Consider the following 23,094-nt stretch of genomic DNA (forward strand, 5'->3'; position numbering starts at 1 on the left):
ATTTTCCCAAAAGACATTAATTTATTCTCAGTAAGAATTCTAGAAGTTTGTTCCAACAAATTATGGTTCCAAAAAGATGATTACTGAAACCACCCACTTGAAGCACTGGACTGTATAGTTATTTCAACATTATTTTTTTTGGAAATTGATTTTTCTATAGGAAGTAAAACAGCAAATACAGCAGTAGAGAAACAATGAACTTTTCAATGTACACAGTATAAAAGAATAGGTGGGGCAATACAATTACACTATAGCCTATTTCATTATTTACTAGAGTCAGGGTTTTTTTTAAAAAAAATTCAATAAGTGAGGACAAATGAGGCTTAGTTGATCCCATAAGCAGACTCTGAAAATCTAGTTTGGACTGATCCTTATTCAGTTTCCACAAATGAGCCAAACCCTTTTTAATTTCAAGATAAACACTTTATTGAATAACCAAAATGTTCTGAATTAGTTACAAAAGTAATTGGGAGTTGGCCTGTCAAATTCAGTTTCTGAAGAACAGGCTATTCTTTCATATTTTGCTTTGAGATAATTCTAATTTGTACAACATCGATTTTTCATGCTTTCTCATACACTCTAGTGGAGACCACTTTGTTCATTACACACTCCTAGAAAGAAAGAAAGAAAAGTATAAGAATATTACAATTATATCATAACAGCAATAGTTATTTTCAGTGGATCAAGTGTCCCTTTATCCAAATGAACTACAAGGAAGCCAAGAAGACCTGGATAGATACAACATACTAAGCCAATTTTGGCTTAGTGTATTGCATTACCCCAGGCAATGGTGTTCTATTAAAAAAAAGTCATATCTATGGGAATAAGACTCAATTTACTTAAGTCTGCTTATATCCTTGATCACTGAAAAAATGCATTAGACAAATTCTCTCCAAAAAGGCCAGAAAAACAATTTCCAATATTTGAAAAATGCTCTTTTGGTTTGCTCGAAGAGAATTTGACTTACTTTTCTGTTTAATAATAGAATGAATATTGCTATTTAAAATACTTTGAATTATGCTTGTATAAATGGCTGAGGAATATTCAGAATATTTAAGCAAGAGTTTTTAAGATACCTTGAGTTTCCACAGTTCATGCAAGTCAACATAATACCTTAATGGCAGTGTATTTAGACATTTCATTGAGCACACATTTGCTTAAGGCCCTGCCGCCTTTCCCTTGATAAATTTCACATAAACAATCAGTTAATTCAACTGTCTTGTTTGCACATGTGCCTGCATGCCAATTTCATCCTGAAATCTGAATGACTTCTCATTTTCATGAAATGGCTCTTGCCACAGCTCATACATGGAAGATTGGCATTGCCTTTTCTAGTTATAAGGGCATTTCCAATTATTTTTCAGTGACAAACTGTCTGCTAGAACGTTTTTTCTTTACTATAATCAAGATAGCATTTCAAGTTACAGTATTAGGATTTTCTTTTTCATTTGTCTTTTTGGAAGCATGTTGTTGTGGTTAGCTCTGGCCCAGCTCCTGCCCCAAGGACTGTTGATGTGGGGGAGACATCCACATGCTGCAGGCCTGTTTTGCCCCTGGTGGAATCTGCTGATGAAGGGTCCTCTGACAAAGAAGACATGAGTGACATGGAGGAGGAGAGTGTGGCAGATAGCTCAGAAGGAGATTAATTATCTAGCTCCTCCTTGGATTCGGAACAAGAGTTAATGATACAGCCACGCATGGAGAGAGCGATGCATAGGCAACAACAACTGAGAGATTATTATCAAAGAAAATGAGGCCACCTGTGGTTGGGTGGGGCTGTGGTAATTAGTGAGGCTGCTATAAAGAGCAGCCTGTGGGTTTGGCCATTGTGGAGGATTATCTGATCGTTGTTTTTTCGTGACTGCTTTACTGACTTCGACCTTTTGTGTGCTGATTTTTCCCCGCTTGGAAACTAAACCAGAGCAAAGTGTGTTTCACTTTGTGAAAGAAGAAGGACTGTGAATTGCCTCACAGGTGCAAGCTAAGTATCAGAGAACTGATAAGGGACTTGTACAAATTACCAGTTTGTTTGGAGACCAGTGCTCTTTGCTATACCAAAAGAGGGCTTAGTTTATGTGAATTTTCATTATAAAGAACATTGTTTTGAATTTTCAAATGTGTGTGTGTCTGAAATTTGTACCTGTGAATTTTTGGGAGGAGTGTACCAGAGAGCCCGAGAGAACACATGTAGGTGGTGCTATGGAAAAAGTTTTAAATATCAAGAGAGTGTAATTCCCCTGCATGTCCCATTAGAGATTACAGCATCCATCAATATCACTTTTCAATCTGATCCATTGCTCTGCTCTTGTAAATATTAGAGATTATAAGTGTATAAATATGAGAATCACCATTTGGCTACAGCTAGGGCCAGTCATTTCCAATGAACTCACTTGATTGGGGTTCCACTGAATCATAATATTCAAAACCTGCCTCATTTTGAAATCATTTTACACTAAAAAGGATGCTTATTGCAAATTTACTCTAATTTGAACCAATCTGATTCAATTTCAGATTGAGAATCGAAAAATGGTTGTAGTAGAGTCAGAAATAGTGCTCTCAAAGTGAGATTTGCTTTAAATACTTAAAAAGAACACAAGATATATTGTTCTATTTTCAATATGGGTAATATTGTCCTTCTGTATTAACTTGCTTATTAACTTCAAGGAATTCTTGACTCACCAACCAAAATAAGACACATCTTTCGTCGATAGGAAAAAGAGAGTATCTTTACTTGTTTTACTCTTTCCCCTTTGAAAAATGTTCACTCATAAACTTGCAATTTCTATTTCTGAAAAGCATCCTGAATATTTATAACCCAAAATGAACTTACCACAACCATTTTACCATCCACTATTTTTCTTGTTATTATTGTCTCTTTGCCATCCCATTTCTGCACCTGATTGAGAGAGCCATTGTCTAGTGTCACAATACTCTGCCAAGAAAAAAATAATCTGGTCAGTTTTACAACCTAGTAAAGAAAAGGCAGCATTTGAAATATGTACAACACAAGAGCACACAACAGATTTAAACTTAATATTAACCGCTCCAAACTTGACTGTAAAAAATATGACTTCAGTAACCGAGTTGTCGAAGCATGGAACTCATTACCGGACTCCATAGTGTCATCCCCAAACCCCCAACACTTTACCCTTAGATTATCTACGGTTGACCTATCCAGATTCCTAAGAGGTCAGTAAGGGGCGAGTACAAGTGCACTAAAGTGCCTTCCGTCCCCTGTACTATTGCTCTCCTATATCTCCTATTCCTTTCTTCTATTCCTATATCTCTTCTTCTATTCTTTCATTGATATGTTCTATTACTATACCTTCTTTTCTATTATTTCTTAGATGTATTTTACTATGAGTATCTCCTCTATAACCTTCATCATGTATTCTACTGTGTATTGGACAAAATAAATAAATAAATAAAAATCAATCAATTTAAGTAAAACAACACAGTTCTCAAACTATGCACAATGTGCATCTCAGTGAGACAATAATAAGCATTCAATAGGTTTTTTAAAATAATAAAATTACTAGCCTGGTTCAAGTTCTGTTTCCTGCCAGAAAATAATCAGAAACCTTCTAAGGTGGGTAAAATGAGGATCCAGATTGTTGGGGGCAATGTACAGATTCATTAAACCACTTAGAGAGGGCTGCAAAAGGACTGTGAAGGGGTATAAATAAGTCTAAATGCTATTGTTATAATGCTATTGCTATTTCCTCCATTCTAGGACCTTTTCTTGCCACAGTTGTTGAGTGAATCACTGCAGGTGTTAATAACACAGTTGTTTAAGTGAATCTGGCTTCCCCATTGACTTTGCTAGCCAGATGTTTGCAAAAGGTGGATCACATGACCTTGGGATACGCAACTGTCATAAATATATGCCAGTTGCCAAGTGTCCAATTTTGATCCCTTGACTATGGGGATGCTGCAATGACCGTAAATGTGAAAAATGGTAATGATAATGGTATTTCAGTGGCATTGCAACTTGTCACTAAATGAAATGTTACGTACTTGTATTTCATACTCCTTTCTTCTAGTTTTCCCCCAAAACAATTATCCTGTGAGGTGGGTTAGGCTGAGATAGAGTGACTGTCATCATATCTTTCATGCCTAAGGTGGGACTAGACCTCCAAAGTTCCAATAGGTTAGAAGTGACCATGGGGAGGCTACAATGGTTATAAATAATGTTGATAAGCCACCTTTTTTAGTGCCATTGTAACTTTGACTGGTCCCGAAATGAACTGTTGTAAGTTGAGGACTACCTGTTGGCATCCACCAAACTTCCTGCAGCATCCAGATTTTAGATCTAAAACCATTAATTTAAACTGCAGGAAACAGGCAAGCTATGTGGCTGACTAGGGAATTCTCGGAGTGAAGTTCACACATCTTCAAGTTTCCAATGTTGGGAAACATACTTTCATCAGAGTTTTAGATCTCCAAGTGGACTGCATATTCTTAATTAACAAGAGCATGTGGCTGCAGCCCATTGTTTGACTTGGATGCCACCTGCCCAGAAATCAACACAACAAGAATATCTTGTAGGATGAAAGAGCTTAAAGTCCTTGTTTCCCAACTTAAGCTTGCTAGAATTCTTAGCCAACTCATTAAACTGGTGTTCATCCCCACATTATCATCATTTTATAAATGTGGAAGTTCCAAATAGCCATTTCCCAAGAAGTTCCACAACACGTTTTCAGGAGTCCAAAAGTACTCAACCAAAATGACTTAAGGGAAAGTAGGAAACTTACCTTTACTTTTCTGTCATCTGCTGTGGTCTCCTCGAATTCTTCTTTTAGTTTGAAGGAAATCTCAGTGTTTTTGAAACTGCTTTCGGTTTTTATGGTTATAACACCTCCATTGTAAGTGATAATTACATTGGGCTTTGCCACTCCAGCTATTTTCCTAGTGGCAAAGCCCACACCTACAAATCAAACCAAAATCATGAATTTCTTGACCTTGAAGACTGAATTGGAAAAAAAAAACCTATTTACAAAGACTTGATTCAAGATCGATTATAGCCAAACCCCTACAGAATAAGACAGTAAAGAATTTAAACACAAGATTTCCTTTCCTACAGTCATTTTTATCTTGGTAGGGTTTGCCTTTGATTAGAACTTCTCTGCATAAAAATTCATCTGGAGGTGAGACAGGTTTTAAAGCATGGTGTTCAAGCTGGATATTTGATCTGAGAACCAACTTGAATTGTGTAGTAAATTGAGTTAGGTGACTCTATTGTCCGCCATAAACTAGGCTGAAAATAATAAAGCAACTGTCCAACCCAATCTCTGTTCTCCCCCAACTATTTGGTATATTTTCTATACAAAATCCAAAGTGGTTTCCATCAATTAGCTTTAATATATGTTTTCATACATCTCCAGATCGATTTCATTTGATCTAGCTAACAAATAGCATAATGTGGCTTTTCCTTTAAGGCAACATCATTATTTATTACTGTTACTCAAAGCCATCAACATAAATATTTAAATGAATGAAACTATAAATTAATGAGAGGAATACTAAAAGCTCTCCTTACACCCAGAGCAGTATTTACCCAAGACTGTCACAGATTAAGAAAGATAACTTCCCAGAAACCATGGGAAAAGAAAATGTCAGAATTGGTTGGCCCTATACAACATCCTGGTTTCTACACTGGGCAGTCATACATTAGTGAGAAGTATTCAGATTAGAAGTCAAGCTGTTACCCATCTCCGCAAACTTGCATTCAGGGGAGGCTGTTTTTCTGATTCTTAAAACAATATAGACCTGAATTATAAGATAAAGTGATGGCAACTACTATGATACCAAATTATACTGTTCAGCATAAAGAAGTTTAAGTGGTGCTTGCTTCGTGCCCAGATGCCTATTATTTTTAAAATTATTATTATTTATTAGATTTGTATGCCGCCCCTCTCCGTAGACTTGGGGCGGCTCACAGCAATGATAAAAGCAATATATAGTAACAAATCTAATAGTTGGAATCTAAAATAGCAGTAATACATTTTAAAAAGTCTAAAAACAAGAAACCCCAATATATAAAAACATACATACAGTCATCGTACACAGAAACTACATAGGCAGGGGGAGATGTTTCAGTCCCCCACGCTTGACGGCAGAGGTGGGTTTTAAGGAGTTTGCGAAAGGCAAGGAGGGTGGGGGCAGTTCTAATCTCTGGAGGGAGCTGATTCCAGAGGGTTGGAGCCGCCACAGAGAAGGCTCTTCCCCTGGGTCCTGCCAAACGACATTGTTTAGTTGACTGGACCCGGAGGAGACCAACTCTGTGGGACCTAACCAGTCGCTGGGATTCGTGTGGCAGAAGGCGGTCTCGTAGATACCCTGGTCCAGTGCCATGAAGGGCTTTATAGGTAATGACCAACACTTTGAATTGTGACCGGAAACTGATCGGCAACCAATGCAGACTGTGGAGTGTTGGAGTAACTTGGGCATATTTAGGAAAGCCCATGATTGCTCTCGCAGCTGCATTCTGCACGATTTGAAGTTTCCGAACACTCTTCAAAGGTAGCCCCTGTAGGGAGCGTTACAGTAGTTGAACCTCGAGGTGATGAGGTCATGAGCCTAGGACTTGCAGGAACTTGTTAAAGGACTTCCATGGTGATGAGACAATGTAGGTAGGGTTCTCCATTGTAAGGAATTATAACAGCTTTTTTAATGTTTGTCCAGAGCATAATCATTCTTTTTAAACACTTTACACAATGTCTTATTTACCAAAGATTACCTTCTTTTTTATGCCCCTCTTAACTGAATTTTATTTTCAAAAGATTGGAAGCAAATAGAATATCTTGAAATAAGTATTATATAAACTGAATTTCCAACTCTGCATAATTTGATATAACCCAGATCTGCATTTCATTTGAAGAAGTATTTGTAACAATTGATCTCTATGAAATTTAAGTAGAAGATTGTGTCTCAGGTTGTTAAACAGTAGCAGAAGCACCAGGGAAGCTGCCTTGCACCTAGGGAAAAACTTAGTTCTCCCAGAGCACTTAATTATGATTCGCTTAAGTGAATCCTGCTGACTGAAAAATGCAAAAATACAATCATTAGAGGGGTATAAAGAGATGCAGAAGACTATCTCTTTGTTGCCATATTGTCTATTTGAAGGTAACAGCAGTCTCAGAAATTTTCCATATCACTTACTGCTAGAGGTGCTATTAGCCAAAGAATAAAATGCAAATGTTCCAGATTAAAAAAATATGGGCCTCTATACCCTATTTTCCCCAAATAGAGGCTATTTGCACACATTAGTTTCACCACAGTTAAATAAGAGCCCAGCATTCTATTTAAAAAGTAGGATGGATAAACAATGCAACACTTCAGATCAATTCTTTGAAATATCATTAACATAAAGTAGGCATGTTTTGATAAGAGCTTTACAGATAGTTTAAAGCTCACAGCCAGCCATTGCCAAGCATCACAAACCTTGCTCTCATTTGGGGGGGTGGGGGGAGACACATAAGCTTTCTTCTGTTGGAGAATTTTTGTTAACATTTGTATCAGAATCTCAGTGTTCCCTCTAATTTTTTGGGGGGGTGGGCAGAAAAGTATAGTGTCTGAGCGGCAGTCCCTTCGGGACTGGGCGGAACAGAAATAATAAATAAACAAACAAACAAACAAACAAATAAAAAACCCACCCTGTTTTGCCTCAGAGAATTTCAAAATAAAATACTGTACTGTGTGTCTATAACAGTGAGCTCATAATAGGGCAACTCTATCAATATCAAAATGCCACTTAAATAGTTGAGCTATTTTCAAACTAGATTTTGATTTTCTTTCTCTCTTCCTTACTCCCATTCTTTTTCTTTCTCTTTTCCTTCCTCTCTTTTTTCTATCTGTTTCTCTCTCTTCCTCTCTCTCTCCTTCCCTTTCACTCTTTCCCTCTCGGTTTCTGGGCAGGTTTGGAAAACTCTGAGTTGATGATGATTTTTAAATGAGCGATTGCTCACTGCTCAGCTTAGAGGGAACTATGTATCAGATAATAAGCATTTAAATCAACAAGTAGCAAAAGCCCTTCACATTCCTGTGGTAAGTAACCTGGATACAATTGCTATACAAAACTTAAACATGATTTAATGCTTTTCCAGTATTTAACAAAACAATTCCAGGGTAACATTCTACAACCTATGCTATAGTAACTAAACTTGTACAATCCAAAATTACTTGAAAACCAGATAAAATACAAACTAAATGAATTTTCTTAACAGATGTACAGTATAACATGGATTACTCTGGAACCTAGCATAGCTAAAATAAGCAACAGGTTTTACTCCACATTGCTATTAATAAAGAAAACAGGAGCTATATTATCACAAGTTAAGTTTATAACAAGTCCCCTAGTTACATACCTATTTAAAAAATTCTACATAACCCCATTCTCTAGCAAAAACAAAGCTTTTTACTAAATTCAACAAAAAATTCTTACCCAGCTCCTTCATGTACTCATCAAACTTTTCACTTGAAATTAGTTTCCAAGTTCCCAAAAATGGTTCACACATTGTGAAGGACTGTCTTATAACACACTCTAAACACTTTCCTGCAAACTCCGATGTAATCACCACTTCTGTTATTAAGCTCATTCATGCCTTTAAAAAGAAGCTTTGACCATGTGACCTTCTGCTATTAGCCAATAGTCACACAGGCAATCAATGGCTCTGATTTAACAGATTTTTTTTCCTTAGTGGGTCATAGTGCTATTAGCCATTAGGACAAAGCATTACCAGCATCAAACTATTATGTTTTGTTTTAGCAGGAGTGATTTTTGCTACTCTCTCTCCCAACCCCCCCAACCCCCCCAACCCCCCCCAATATTGTGTTTGGTATGACTAATCCACTGCATAAAAAGCAATGACCTCTGCACTGATCTAGCAATTAACTATTTGCTGCAAAACTGTAATTAAATACAATGAACAGCACAATCCCATGCATGTCTGTTCGGCTGTCAATTTGACTGGGATTTTCTTCAATGGAATTTATTTCCACATAATGTTTTGAGAACTTTTGTGTCTTAAAGCTTTCACAAGTCCCTTTAAGTTTTATGTATGCAGCGAACAAGCCAAACTATGCTTCCTATCACTATTTAACTTGATCGTGGTGATAAAAGGATCCTTAGATTTGCTGAAGGTATTTTAATTATCTCTACCTGAATTATAAATTGGCCTAATCCTGAAAGGAGCACAGATACTCAGTCAACTGACACAACCAATGTTTTATTCAGAAGAAAGAAAAGTGTGGTTGCATTCATTTTAATGAGTGGGTTTTTTGATGACTAGAAGAAAGGAACTGTGCTTATGTGAGGTTTGAAGCATTTCTTCCAAAATAATCTTAATTTGTGTTTTATTTAGTTTTATTTTAGCACATTGTGTAAATCATGTAAGTCATTGTGGTTTGTTAAGCATGGTTTATGCAGTGTCTTGTATGAACCCAACAAATGAAATAATTAGTACAAACTTTTCTAAAAGTCATACAATCCAATTATAATGGATTTTCTTATTGGTTGGGATGTTAACACCAAGTTAGGGAATATTGCATTATTACTAAAGTCAAATTTTGAAATAATAACTTTAGAGAATATTTTCCTACTCTCTTAAGCACTGCCTTATATCCAGGGGTGGGCTACTGCCCGGATGGGGATGGACACACAACGGGGTAGCAAAAATGGAGCTCCACCCCAGAGCACCCAATTTGCACTGAAGGATGTAGAAAGAAAATGCAAGGCGTCCTGCATAAGCCATGCCCACAGTGTGATAGTAAAACTTTTGGTAGCCCTTCACTGCTTATATCACAGAAACCATAATGTATACAAATATATCAATTCCTAACATTAGGAAATAAATATTTACAAGGATGTCTTAAATTGTAGAATTGCATCACCAAAATTCTCTTTCAAGAAGGGTTTTTTTTAAAAAGAGAATTAACCTATTTTTCAAAGCACTAGGAGGTAAGACAAGAAACAATGGATCAAAACTGTTGTGGTTAGCTCTGGCCCAGCTCCTGCCCCAAGGACTGTGGATGTGGGGGAGACATCCACATGCCGCAGGCCTGTTTTGCTCCCGTTGGAATCTGATGATGAAGGCTCCTCTGACCAAGAAGACATGAGTGACAGGGAGGAGGAGAGTGTGGCAGACAGCTCAGAAGGAGATCAATTATTTAGCTCCTCCTGGGATTCAGAACAAGAGTTAATGATACAGCCACGCATGCAGAGAGCGATGCATAGGCAACAACAACTGAGAGATTATTATAAAAAAAAATGAGGCCACCTGTGGTTGGGTGGGGCTGTGGTAATTAGTGAGGCTGCTATAAATAGCAGCCTGTGGGTTTGGCCATTGTGGAGGATTATCTGATCGTTGTGTTTTGTGCCTGCCTTGCTGACTTTGACCTTTGTGTGCTGATTTTTCCCTGCTTTGAAACTAAACCAGAGCAAAGTGTGTTTCACTTTGTGAAAGAAGAAGGACTGTGAATTGCCTCACAGCTGCAATCTAAGTATCACAGGACTGATAAGGGACTTGTACAAATTACCAGTTTGTTTGGAGACCAGTGCTCTTTGCTATACCAAAATAGGGCTTGGTTTAAGTGAATTTTCATTATAAAGAACATTGTTTTGAATTTTCAAACATGTGTGTGTCTGAAATTTGTACCTGTGAATTTTTGGGAGGATTCTACCAGAGAGCCCGACAGAACAGGTTTCAGAACATAATTTTACATCAACAATCTAGAGTAAAAATTCCTCAACTCTCTCTGTATTAAAATATTACTCTAAAAAGATTTTTGTGATTCACAGGACCAAATAATTAGTCAATGACCCCTCAATCTTTTTACATCACCAACATATATTAATCCTTTAAATCCTTTAAAATTTGGAGTGTCCAGTCCAGTTGAAATGAATCCATTTTAATTTTATATCCACAGAAGCAGCTTTTAATATTTTGAACAACTGTAAGCTTTGATGTTTTTGAATTCTTTAATCCATGAGCCATAAATGTCCTTAGTACTAACTTTAAAAACATTTGTTTGGTTTTGATGCAGTTATGAGCATCATAACTTCTTATGTGTGGCATTTGGTTTTGACAAAATTTGTTATTTCAAAGGTATAGATATTTTTTATTGTTTAAAAAAATTAAAGCATCCAATGAAGGGGAACATGCTTGCTTGCTTCAGGAGTTACATCCTAAATTACAATAAATTGTTCCGGCAACCTTGGAAATTGTAGAGACTTCCTATTGTATCACCACGAAGGCATACCATGACAAAACCATACATTTTAGCTTAAGCTCACTAAGCTTTCTTAAGATCTTGTGAATATCCCTGGAAATTACAAATATTTGATCATGCATACCTAGGAGGATTTATGTGGATTTCTGCTCATATGTATAGATCCATGGAATGCCTTCCTGCCAGTTATGGTCTCATACCCCTTTCGGTGTCTTTATTATTTTGAACATAGAGTTTACTGATTTGTGAATTATACATTTTATATGATGATGATGATGATGATGATTATTATTATTATTATTATTATTTATTAGATTTGTATGCCGCCCCTCTCCGTAAACTCGGGGCGGCTTACAGCAATGATAAAAACAATATATAATGACAAATCTAATAGTTAGAATCTAAAATAACAATAATACATTTAAAAGTCTAAAAACAAAAAAAACCCAATATATAAAAAAGCATACATACAGTCATATCATACACAAATACTACATAGGCAGGGGGATATGTTTCAGTTTCCCCATGCCTGACAACAGAGATGGGTTTTAAGGAGTTTACGAAAGGCAAGGAGAGTGGGGGCAGTTCTAATCTCTGGAGGGAGCTGATTCCAGAGGGTCGGAGCCACTACAGAGAAGTCTCTTCCTCTGGGTCCCGCCAAATGACATTGTTTAGTTGACGGGACCCGGAGGAGACCAACTCTGTGGGACCTAACCGGTTGCTGCGATTCGTGCGGCAGAAGGCGGTCTCGTAGATACCCTGGTACGGTGCCATGAAGGGCTTTATAGGTGATGACCAACACTTTGAATTGTGACCGGAAACTGATCAGCAACCAATGCAGACTGAAGAGTGTTGGAGTAACATGGGCATATTTGGGAAAGCCCATGATTGCTCTCGCAGCTGCATTCTGCACGATTTGAAGTTTCCGAACACTCTTCAAAGGTAGCCCCATGTAGAGAGCATTACAGTAGTCGAGCCTCGAGGTGATGAGGGCATGAGTGACTGTGAGCAGTGACTCCCGGTCCAAATAGGGCCACAACTGGTGCACCAGGCGAACCTGGGCAAATGTCCCCCTCGCCACAGATGAAAGATGTTTCTCTAATGTGAGCTGTGGATCGAGGAGGATGCCCAAGTTGCGGACCCTCTCCAAGGTGGTCAATAATTCCCCCCCCAGGGTGATGGACGGACAGATGGAATTGTCCTTGGGAGGCGAAACCCACGACCACTCCGTCTTATCAGGGTTGAGTTTGATTCTGTTGACACCCATCCAGGCCCCAACAGCCTCCATGTTTATTATTACTATAAAATTACAGTGATCCCTCGATTATCGCGAGGGTTCCGTTCCAAGACCCCTCGCGATAATCGATTTTTCGCGATGTAGGGTTGCGGAAGTAAAAACACCATCTGCGCATGTGCGCCCTTTTTTTCATGGACGCGCATGCGCAGATGGTGGAGTTTGCGTGGGCAGCGGGGAAACCCCGATCTTCATCTGCTCGCTGCTGCTGCGGCCGCCCAGCAGCTGATCTGCTCGGCAGCGCAGCAGCAGCGAGCAGACGAAGATCGGGGTTTCCCCGCCACCCACGCAAAGGGGAAACCCCGATTCGGCTCCTCGCTGCGCTGCCGAGCAGATCAGCTGCTGGGCGGCCGAAGGAACCTTCCCTGGGTCTTCCTCGCTGATGCCCCCGCTCGCCCGCCGCCCGCCAGCAAGAGGGGGAGAGATAGAGAAAGAGAGAGAAGGAAAGAAAGAGATGAGAGAGGGAGGAAGAGAGTGTGAGAGAGGAAGAAGCAAGATAGAGAAAGAGAGAGAGAAAGAAAGATGAGAAAGGAAGGAAGAGAGTGACGTCATCGGGTGGGAAAAATCGCGATATAGCGTTTCGCGAAGAACGAGATCGTGAAAATCGAGGGATCACTGTAATATCAAATGTTCACTTTTGCGTAAAATGCAATGAAAACCTAAATCAAATTGGTCCCTTCCAAATGTGGTTGAACAGCATGTGGAGAATTCCAGTCAGACTGACCTTTGGTAAAAATGCTATTTTGGGAACTATATTCATGAAACCATATTTATTTTTAGAAAAGAAATGAACTTTGTTCATGAATTTTCTTCCTTTCTGGCTCCCAGTTTGAACTATTGCTTGCTCTTTTTTTCCTTACAAGGGAAGCAAGATTACATTTTCCAGCTACACTTTAATGGAAACTACTTATGCTATTCTTCATTATCAACAGCTCTTATTAAATGTGAGTTTTCTGACAAAAGTTCTGAAAATATTCCAGGGCCATGATGCCTAGACAGCAATAATTTGGATGGCCACTAAGTGGCAGCAACGATTAAGACCCCCAAATTTAGTGGTGTTGATCTGGACTTTTGCACCCCAGGTAATATAGCTGCAGGTATATGTTAGGAAGGAATATAACAGACAAACCTCTCTCTGTGTTGGAAGACAATCCTCCCTAAGACAATGCCAGATTGTAGCCACTAATTTGCACCATGTATGTCTAAACACACTGCTGCTATGAATAAAAAACTGAATCATTTTTTATTTACTTAAAAATTGTATTGCTACCAATCTTAAGACCTCTGGAGACTGGAGACCTCACCTACAACTGGAGACCTCACCTACAAAAAGATATTGACAAAATTGAACGGGTCCAAAGACGGGCTACAAGAATGGTGGAAGGTCTGAAGTATAAAACGTATCAGGAAAGACTTAATGAACTCAATCTGTATAGTCTGGAAGACAGAAGGAAAAGGGGGGACATGATCGAAACATTTAAATATGTTAAAGGGTTAAATAGGGTTCAGGAGGGAAGTGTTTTTAACAGGAAAGTGAACACAAGAACAAGGGGACACAATCTGAAGTTAGTTGGGGGAAAGATCAAAGGCAACATGAGAAAGTATTATTTTACTAAAAGAGTAGTAGATCCTTGGAACAAACTTCCAGCAGACGTGGTTGGTAAATCCACAGTAACCGAATTTAAACATGCCTGGGATAAACATATATCCATTGTAAGATAAAATACAGGAAATAGTAAAAGGGCAGACTAGATGGACCATGGGGTCTTTTTCTGCCGTCAGTCTTCTATGTTTCTATGTTTCTAAAACAATTCTGGTTGCTCACAACTACAACAATTCCTCTCCCCAACTATAAAACTCATAAAGTGGTAAAACACAACCGAAACTTAATGCATCTACCATCTACTTGGGATGCACAAACAACTAACCCCGGGCACCTTCACTCTATCTTAACACCTAGATAAAAAGCCAGATCTTAAGGGTTTTCTGGAATGCTAAAAGGCTGCGGAGGAGTTACTGGATTGGCTGGGGCAGTGATGGCGAATCTTTTTCCCCCTCAGGTGCCGAAAGCATGCGTGCGCGCACTATGGCACATGCAGGAGTGCCCATAACCATAATTTAATGCTTGGCTTCATAGCTAGAGGCATAACAAGCATGAAGAGGGAGATTGTGATCCCGCTGTATAGAGCGCTGGTGAGACCACATTTGGAATACTGTGTTCAGTTCTGGAGACCTCACCTACAAAAAGATATTGACAAAATTGAACGGGTCCAAAGACGGGCTACAAGAATGGTAGAAGGTCTTAAGCATAAAACGTATGAGGAAAGACTTAATGAACTCAATCTGTATAGTCTGGAGGACAGAAGGGAAAGGGGGGACATGATCGAAACATTTAAATATGTTAAAGGGTTAAATAAGGTTCAGGAGAGAAGTGTTTTTAATAGAACACTTGAAGTCTGTTTTCTCATACAGTAAATTGACCACTATAGTACTTGCTTCTTTCTCCTCCAAACTCCATATTACAACTCAAGATCTATATCACACCAAGCACAGCAGTGGTGGGTTGCTCCCGGTTTGGTGAACCGGTAGAGGCAGCAGCAGGCTCCATCCAGCCGCCCAGGATGCTTCTGCATAGAAGAACGTGCATGTTGCATGCGCATGAGCAAGGGGCCACAATCTGAGGTTAGTTGGGGGAAAGATCAAAAGCAATGTGAGAAAATATTATTTTACTGAAAGAGTAGTAGATGCTTGGAACAATCTTCCAGTAAGCATGGTTGGTAAATCCACAGTAACTGAATTTAAACATGCCTGGGTTAAACATATATCCATCCTACGATAAAATACAGAAAATAGTATCAGGGCAGACTAGATGGACCAGGAGGTCTTTTTCTGCCGTCAGTCTTCTATGTTTCTAAGTATGCAGATTTCAGTTTTTTCAGAACTCTTCATCAAATAATGTTCTTTTAAAAATGTGTTATGGGAATAATCTGAAAAAATTTAAAAAATCTGGGCTAATGCTTTGCTTGCATAGTTTGCAAGCAAACATGCCTGGGTTAAACATATATCCATCTTACGATAAAATACAGGAAATAGTATCAGGGCAGACTAGATGGAACATGAGGTCTTTTTCTGCCATCAATCTTCTTTGTTTCTATGCTTCTATGTTTGAGGAGAGCGAAAACAGCTTCCCCTGGCCTCCTAGAGACCCTGTGAAGGCTTGAAACGGCCCATTTACTGACTTCTGGTGGGCCCAGTAGGCCCATTTTTGCCCTCCCCAGGCTCTCGAGGCTTCCCTAGGATTTGGGGAGAGTGAAAATCCCCTTCCCTGTCCCCCCAAAGACCCTCTGGAAGCCAAAAATGCCCTCCCAGAATCTCCGTGTGAGCCAAAAAATCAGCTGGCCATTGTGCACATGAGCGCTGGAGCTAAGCTAGTGCAACAGTTCGCATGCCGGCAGATATGGCTACACGTGCCACCTGTAGCACGCATGCCATAGGTTCGCCATCCCTGGTTAGGGATAAGATATGGCAGGAGCAGCCATGGAAAAGCTACACTTTTGCCGTCCCACTAGAAGATGCTAACATTTCAGGGATGTTCACCTGAAACATGCCCACTCTACCTAATCAGGTAGGATAAGCAGATATGTTCATGGAGTGGAAATCCAGCACACATTAGAGCATCTCCATTGCTGATCATATAAATGCAGACATATAAACAAATAAGGCTGCTTCCTACATCTGCGGTAATCGGTAGAATCACCAATTGATGGAGATGAATCTTATGCTGATGAAGTTGTTTTGGAACTTTTATGTTTTCCCAGACATTTTAATTGATGTAATTGTCCTGACCACTGTTTTCCCTCCCTGCTTTCTTAATTTATACTACTATTATATGGTTTTACTGTTTACATATGATGATTTATCACCACCCTGAAAATATCCTATACAGTGATACCTTGTCTTACAAATGCCTCGTCATACAAACTCTTCGAGATACAAACCCAGGATTTAAGATTTTTAGCCTCTTCTTACAAACTATTTTCATCTTACAAACTGACCACCGCTGCTGGGATGCCCCGCCTCTGGACTTCCATTGCCAGCGAAGCGCCCGTTTTTGCGCTGCTGGGATTCCCCTGAGGCTCCCCTCCATGGGAAACCCCACCTCTGGACTTCCATGTTTTTGTGATGCTGCAGGGGAATCACAGCAGCGCAAAAACGGGCGCTTCGCTGGCAACAGAAGTCCAGAGGTGGGGTTTCCCAGCGAGGGGAGCCTCAGTGAAATCGCAGCATCGCAAAAACACAGAAGTCCGGAGGTGAGGTTTCCCATGGAGGGGAGCCTAAGGAGAATCCCAGCAGTGCAAAAATGGGCGCTTCAGCTGGCAAAAGGGGTGAATTTTGGGCTTGCACGCATTAATCGCTTTTCCATTGATTCCTATGGGAAACATTATTTTGTCTTACAAACTTTTCACCTTAAGAACCTCGTCGTGGAACCAATTAAGTTTGTAAGACAAGGTATCACTGTACAGTTTATGCATGGTATGTTTGTGTGTATGTTTCTTTTTAATAAGGGGCTTTTAGTGACTTTTAATTATTAGATTTGTTATATATTGTACTATTACTGTTGTGAGCTGCCCCGAGTCTACGGAGAAGGGCGGCTTTCAAATCTAATAAATAATAATAATAATAATAATAATAATAATAATCATCATCATCATCATCATCATCATCTGGTAGATAGCCACAAATTCTCAATTCCTGCTGTGCTTCAATAATGGGTTCTAAATCCCGTCGCAACTGGTTTGCTCATAAGCGTGCAACGCTTCTGCACATGTGCAGAAGCTTCTGCACAGAAGCATCCTGGGCAGCTGGATGGAGCCTGCTGCTGCCACTACTGGTTCACCAAACCGGGTCGAACCAGGAGCAACCTACCGCTGCTGTGCTTGGTGTGATATAGCTCTTGAGTTGTAATATGGACTTTGGTGGACAAAGAAGCAAGTGGCCAATTTACTGTATGAGAAAATAGACTTCAATGCTTATTAATTTAACTTTTCTGTGAAATCGCTGAATCTGTGCTTGTTGGAGAGAGATTTTGCTTGTTGTTTCAAATATTTGTATTTTTACTTGCCACAAACCAGAGCTTATCCATATTTCACCGACATGAATTGTAGTTAACTACTGTTAATACCTCAAAATAAGGCAGAGGAAGAGAGCTCTTGAAATCTATCTGCTGCATATCCTGTTCATTATTTTTGTAGGAATAATGACTCACGTTTCTATAATATCTGAGATTAAGAATTCTACAGCATTGTACAACTTGAACAAGTTTGCAACAGGAATGACCTTGATTTTAAAGAAGCTGGCAAAAACAGCAGAAATATATGGCAAAAATAAATGCCACCATTTTGACTTAGGCTTGGAAGCATAACACCAACTCAGGTGTTTCCATTTTCCTAGCTGCAGTGATTTTATGCTAAAGCAGTTTTGTATCTGACACTGTTTTTAATTAAAAATAATTAGGAGGAAAGGCAACATTGTTGCAGACTTCCTTTGAAGCTCCTAAATGAATGAATCATCTTGCCATGCATTCTTCCAGATTAATGCCCCATGATTGTTGCTGCCTCAGTCACCAGCAATTTGTGGTTCATAATCACTGAACCAGATGAATGATGTCAAGAAGCCTGCAGTGAGAAAATTGGAGGTGGAGGGCGCCTTCTGCTGTTAGGATTTCCAGTGTCCTGCTTTTTTAGCAGAAAGGCATAGATCAAAGTATACATGAAAACATTTTTTTTTACTTCTGCCAAATAATCCAAACATTTTAATTATGTATCGGGTATAGGTGGACAAAGTAAGAGCACGGTGGGTTTAGTGGTTATGGCATCTGGATAAAAAGATGGAGACTATGAATTCTAGTCCTGTTTTAGACATAAAGCCAACTAAGTGACCTTGGGCCAATCATTTCCCTTCAGCCCTAAGAAGGAGATGGGGGCAAACCACTTCTTAAATCTTGCAGGGACTACTCTGTCTAGACAATCACCAGGAGCCACAACATATACACACTTCATATACACACAACATGTAGACACACAAGTGTACATACAGTGATACCTCGTCTTACAAACGCCTCATCATACAAACTTTTCGAGATACAACCCGGGGTTTAAGATTTTTTTGCCTCTTCTTACAAACTATTTTCACCTTACAAACCCACCACTGCCACTGGGATGCCCCGCCTCCGGACTTCCATTGCCAGCAAAGCACCCGTTTTTGTGCTGCTGGGATTCCCCTGAGGCTCCCCTCCATGAGAAACCCCACCTCCGGACCTCCGTGTTTTTGTGATGCTGCACGGGAATCCCAGCAGCGCAAAAACGGGCGCTTTGCTGGCAACGGAAGTCCAGAGGTGGGGTTTCCCAGCGAGGTGAGCCTCAGTGAAATTGCAGCATCACAAAAACACAGAGGTCCGGAGGTGGGGTTTCGAGGACTTCGGTGTTTTTGCAATGCTGCGATTTCACTGATGCTCCCTTCGCTGCGAAACCCCACCTCTGGACTTCCGTTGCCAGCAAAGTGCTCATTTTTGCGATGCTGGGATGCCCATGCTGGGATTCCTCTAAAGCATCGCAAAAACACAGAAGTCCGGAGGTGGGATTTCCCATAGAGGGAATCCCAGCAGTGCAAAAACTGGCGCTTCGGCTGGCAAAAGGGGTGAATTTTGGGCTTGCACGCATTAATCGCTTTTCCATTGATTCCTATGGGAAACATTGTTTCGTCTTACAAACTTTTCACCTTAAGAACCTCGTCCTAGAACCACTTAAGTTTGTAAGACAAAGTATCACTGTACTTGCTTCTTTCACTCTTTTGTTCATATCTTATTTTTGGGATGGCAGAATGACAGATTTCCCTTGAATACAATGCACTTTCCTGCTCTTTTTCTGTTAACTGTTGAAAAATGTACTTTTCAGGAGTTAGGAACTTTGTTAAGGACAAAGCAGTCAACACAAAAAAGTAGAATGTTGTTTTAGCTTCTGCATTTCAATGTACCTAGCCATGTTGCTAAAAGATTGGTCCCAGAATCCATTTGGTTACACTGTCAGCGGTTATTGGGAATTGTGTTATAAATCTGGAGGGCTGCAGTTTCCAGTTAATAGTTACAATTGTTGCATTGTTGGAAAGATTTGAAGAGTTTTCTCTGAAATCATTACCCATTTTAAAACTGCATCATATAATTAATACAACTGAGCAGAGGTGTGGAAATAATTTGGAAGAATTAATTAAAAGTGTAAATATACTCCTGCCTGCAACTCTTAAAAACAGTTGTGTCTTTTCTAAAGAATGCATAGCAATACTCTGCAGCTACCAAAGATCCAAGGAAAAAATTCAGTTTTACAGAGTTCCAGAAAAAAACGTTATATTCATGCCTCTGTGTGCTCTGAAGAACCTCTTGGAGACTGAATTTCAGAAACTCCACAATCCTAAGCATCCTACTTTCTGTACTTTATGTTACAAAACAATGTTGGACTCCTCTGAATTAATATTATGACATCCACATTTCTTTTTATAGACTTTTTGGGGGGGGGGCAGGGGATTTAGTAACTTGCTCCAGGCTTAAGTTTCAATGGCTTGTTATTAGGAGCAGTTATTGAGAACTTACTGAATAAATAGATATTCAGTTGTGGTTTAAATATTTCAAGGTTTTATTGATAGCATATTTATAAGCTGTAAGAATCAATAAGATGCAAGAATGGTACTTTTCCATGCCTTAGGTATAACTTGATACTTTGCAATATCAAGATATTTATGCACCTTAAGCTTGATTTGAAATTGCAAACTATGCAAGCAAAGCATTAGCCCTGATTTTTTTATTTTTTTCTGATTATTCCCATAACACATTTTTTTAAAAGAACATTATTTGATGAAGAGTTCTGAAAAAACTGAAATCTGCATACTTTTAAAAATCATTTGATTTTCCTAATAACAATGCCGCAATAATGTGTCATTTTTTCCCTCTCATGGATCCATTTTGCTGCATTTCTTTATTCAAAACAGTGTGCTCTCAGTTTACAGTCTGCAGAACTTTTTGGAGTAGCTTGAATTTTGTTTGAGTTTTAAAGCTGGTAATTCCCCTAAGAGCTAGCAATCATGATGAAGGGTTTCATTTATATACTCATTACGTTTGCTGAGATTTTTCTAAAAAATGGTAATAAATTTGGATATCATTAAAGAAATTCGCACATTTCTTTGCTATGTCTTCAGACAAGCCGGTCAGCTTTATAAATTGAACTCTAGCTTCCTTTTTGTACGCTGTATACTGACCTTAGTTCTACTTGTCAAGTATAATCCTGGCTGTTTCGTTCTGTGAAAATACAAAGACACCCCCTGCTGGTCTGGGTGACAAGCATAAACATCTGATTATACTCCCTAAACTTCCATAACTATTTTGCTAATTAATTACCTGAAACATAGTGACACACAGGGATAATAAAAATGGGTTGCCCTTTCTTTCCCTTCTGCTGTGAATTTGCACTTGATTATTCTATACAGCAGATGCCAAGAAGTTTTTGCTTTCTAGTTACAAACCTTTCTTTTAGGAAAATATAAGAGTTGGGCTGGTCAAATCACTGGCCTTTTGAACCAGTACAGTATTCTCTGACCAGATACCATTCCTTCCTTCCTTCCTTCCTTCCTTCCTTCCTTCCTTCCTTCCTTCCTTCCTTCCTTTCCTTCCTTCCTTCTTTATTTAACTACCTACCTACCTACCTACCTACTTACTTACCGCCTTCTGCCGCACAAATCCCAGTGACCAATTAGGTCCCACAGAGTTGGCCTTCTCCGGATCCCGTTGACTAAACAATATCATCTGGCGGGTCCCAGGGGAACAGCCTTCTTTGTGGCTGCCCCGACTCTCTGGAACCAGTTCCCCTCGGAGATTAGAACTGCCCCCACCCTCCTTGCCTTCCGTAAACTCCTTAAAACTCACCTCTGCCGTCAGGCATGGGGGAATTGAGGCATTCCTCTCCCCCGGGGCCTATACAATTTATGTATGGTATGTCTGTGCGTATGTCTGGTTTAATAATGGGGTTTTTAAATGTTTATTTAAAAAATCTATTAGATTTGTCATGAATTGTTTTATTGTATGCTATGAGCCGCCCCGAGTCTACGGAGAGGGGCGGCATACAAATCTAATAAACAAACAAACAAACAAACAAACAAACAAACAAACAAACAATAAATAAATAAATAAATAAATAAATATTATTAGAGTTGAAAGGGACCTTGCAGGTCATCAGGGCTAACCCACTGCTCAAGAAGGAAACCCTAGACCACCCCAGCCAGATGGCAGTCCAATTGCCTTTTGAATTTGTCGAGTGATGGGGCGTTCACCACCTCCGCTGGCAGGCCGTTCCACTAGTTGATCACTCTCACCATCAGAAAGTTCTTCCTTATTTCCAGGTTGAATTTCTCCTTGGTCAGTTTCCATCCATTTTTCCTGGTATGGCCTTCTGGTGCCCTTGAACATAGTGTGACCATTCTCCTCTCTGTGGCAACCCCCCAAGTACCTGTATACTGCTATCATGTCTCCTCTGGCCGTCCATTTTGCTAGACTATCCATGCCCAGTTCCAGCAACCTCTCCTCGTATGTCTTAGCTTCCAGTCCCCTTATCATTCTGGTTGCTCTTTTCTGTACTTTCTCTAGAGCTACAATGTCATTTTTGTGGTGGTGGGACCAAAAGGTATGGTCTAAGTATGGTCTGACTAGAGCAGGGGTAGGCAAAGTTGGCTCTTCTAGGACTTGTGGACTTCAACTCCCAGAATTCCTGAGCCAATCATGCTAGCTCAGGAATTCTGGAAGTTGAAGTCCACATGTCATAAAAGAGCCAACTTTGCCTACCCCTGGACTAGGGCATTATACAGGTAGAGTGGTATTAGTACCTCCTTAATCTTGGAGTGTATCCAAGTGTATCCATTTGAACATCATGAGCAGGACATCTGGGTCAATATCATCTCCCGCAGAAAGGTAACATTTACAGTAGATGGAGCACTTTCACATTTGATGGCCATGTTCTCTAAGAACGTCTCTGCTCTTCCTTGAAGGGGCGTACTAATTATCTTGGGCAGGAAGAAGGAAGAAAGTTTTAAAAATAAAGTCAAAATACCATCTTGGTGAACAATTTAGGACTTAAAGAAAGAACAGTGTTGCTTTTATTGACAGGCATTTGTTCTATTTTTGATTTATATGATTGATAGTGTATATTCTTTAATATTTTACATTATTAAAAAATGTCATCTTCCTAGAAATGCAAAGTTCTTGTGGCCTCTTTTGGATATTCAACTACTGTAATGCTCTCTACATGGGGCTACCTTTGAAGAGTATTCAGAAACTTCAGATCGTGCAGAATGCAGCTGCAAGAGCAATTATGGGCTTTCCCAAATATGCCCATATCACTCCAACACTCCGCAGTCTGCACTGGTTGCCGATCAGTTTCCAGTCACAATTCAAAGTGTTGGTCATCACCAATAAAGCCCTTCATGGCACCGGACCAGGATACCTGCGAGACCGCCTTCTGCCGCACGAATCCCAG

At 39.6% G+C, this 23,094-nt stretch overlaps 1 protein-coding gene across 1 annotated transcript; it reads right to left on the reverse strand.

The window, feature by feature from the left end:
* Positions 1-401: 401 nt before the first annotated feature.
* Positions 402-8,603, reverse strand: LOC139165067 (fatty acid-binding protein, adipocyte-like). Its single transcript, XM_070747982.1, has 4 exons — positions 8,444-8,603; positions 4,755-4,927; positions 2,831-2,932; positions 402-611 (listed from the first exon to the last, which is right to left on the reverse strand). The coding sequence occupies exons 1-4, from the start codon at positions 8,595-8,597 to the stop codon at positions 561-563; spliced, it is 480 nt and encodes a 159-aa protein (XP_070604083.1). The 5' UTR covers positions 8,598-8,603; the 3' UTR covers positions 402-560.
* Between the last annotated feature and the right edge of the window lie 14,491 nt (positions 8,604-23,094).

This window comes from Erythrolamprus reginae, chromosome 3 (assembly GCF_031021105.1).
Source record: "Erythrolamprus reginae isolate rEryReg1 chromosome 3, rEryReg1.hap1, whole genome shotgun sequence".
Lineage (NCBI taxonomy): Eukaryota > Metazoa > Chordata > Lepidosauria > Squamata > Dipsadidae > Erythrolamprus > Erythrolamprus reginae.

What these genes read in the sequence shown, in the direction of transcription:
- LOC139165067 (XM_070747982.1), bottom strand. Translation starts at nt 8,597, where the DNA reads ATGAGCTTAATAACAGAAGTGGTGATTACATCGGAGTTTGCAGGAAAG. An exon ending in CAGATGACAGAAAAGTAAAG is followed by an intron (nt 2,933 to 4,754) that starts GTAAGTTTCCTA and finishes TTTTCTTGGCAG; the next exon opens with AGTATTGTGACACTAGACAA. An exon ending in TGGATGGTAAAATGGTTGTG is followed by an intron (nt 612 to 2,830) that starts GTAAGTTCATTT and finishes CTTTCTTTCTAG; the next exon opens with GAGTGTGTAATGAACAAAGT.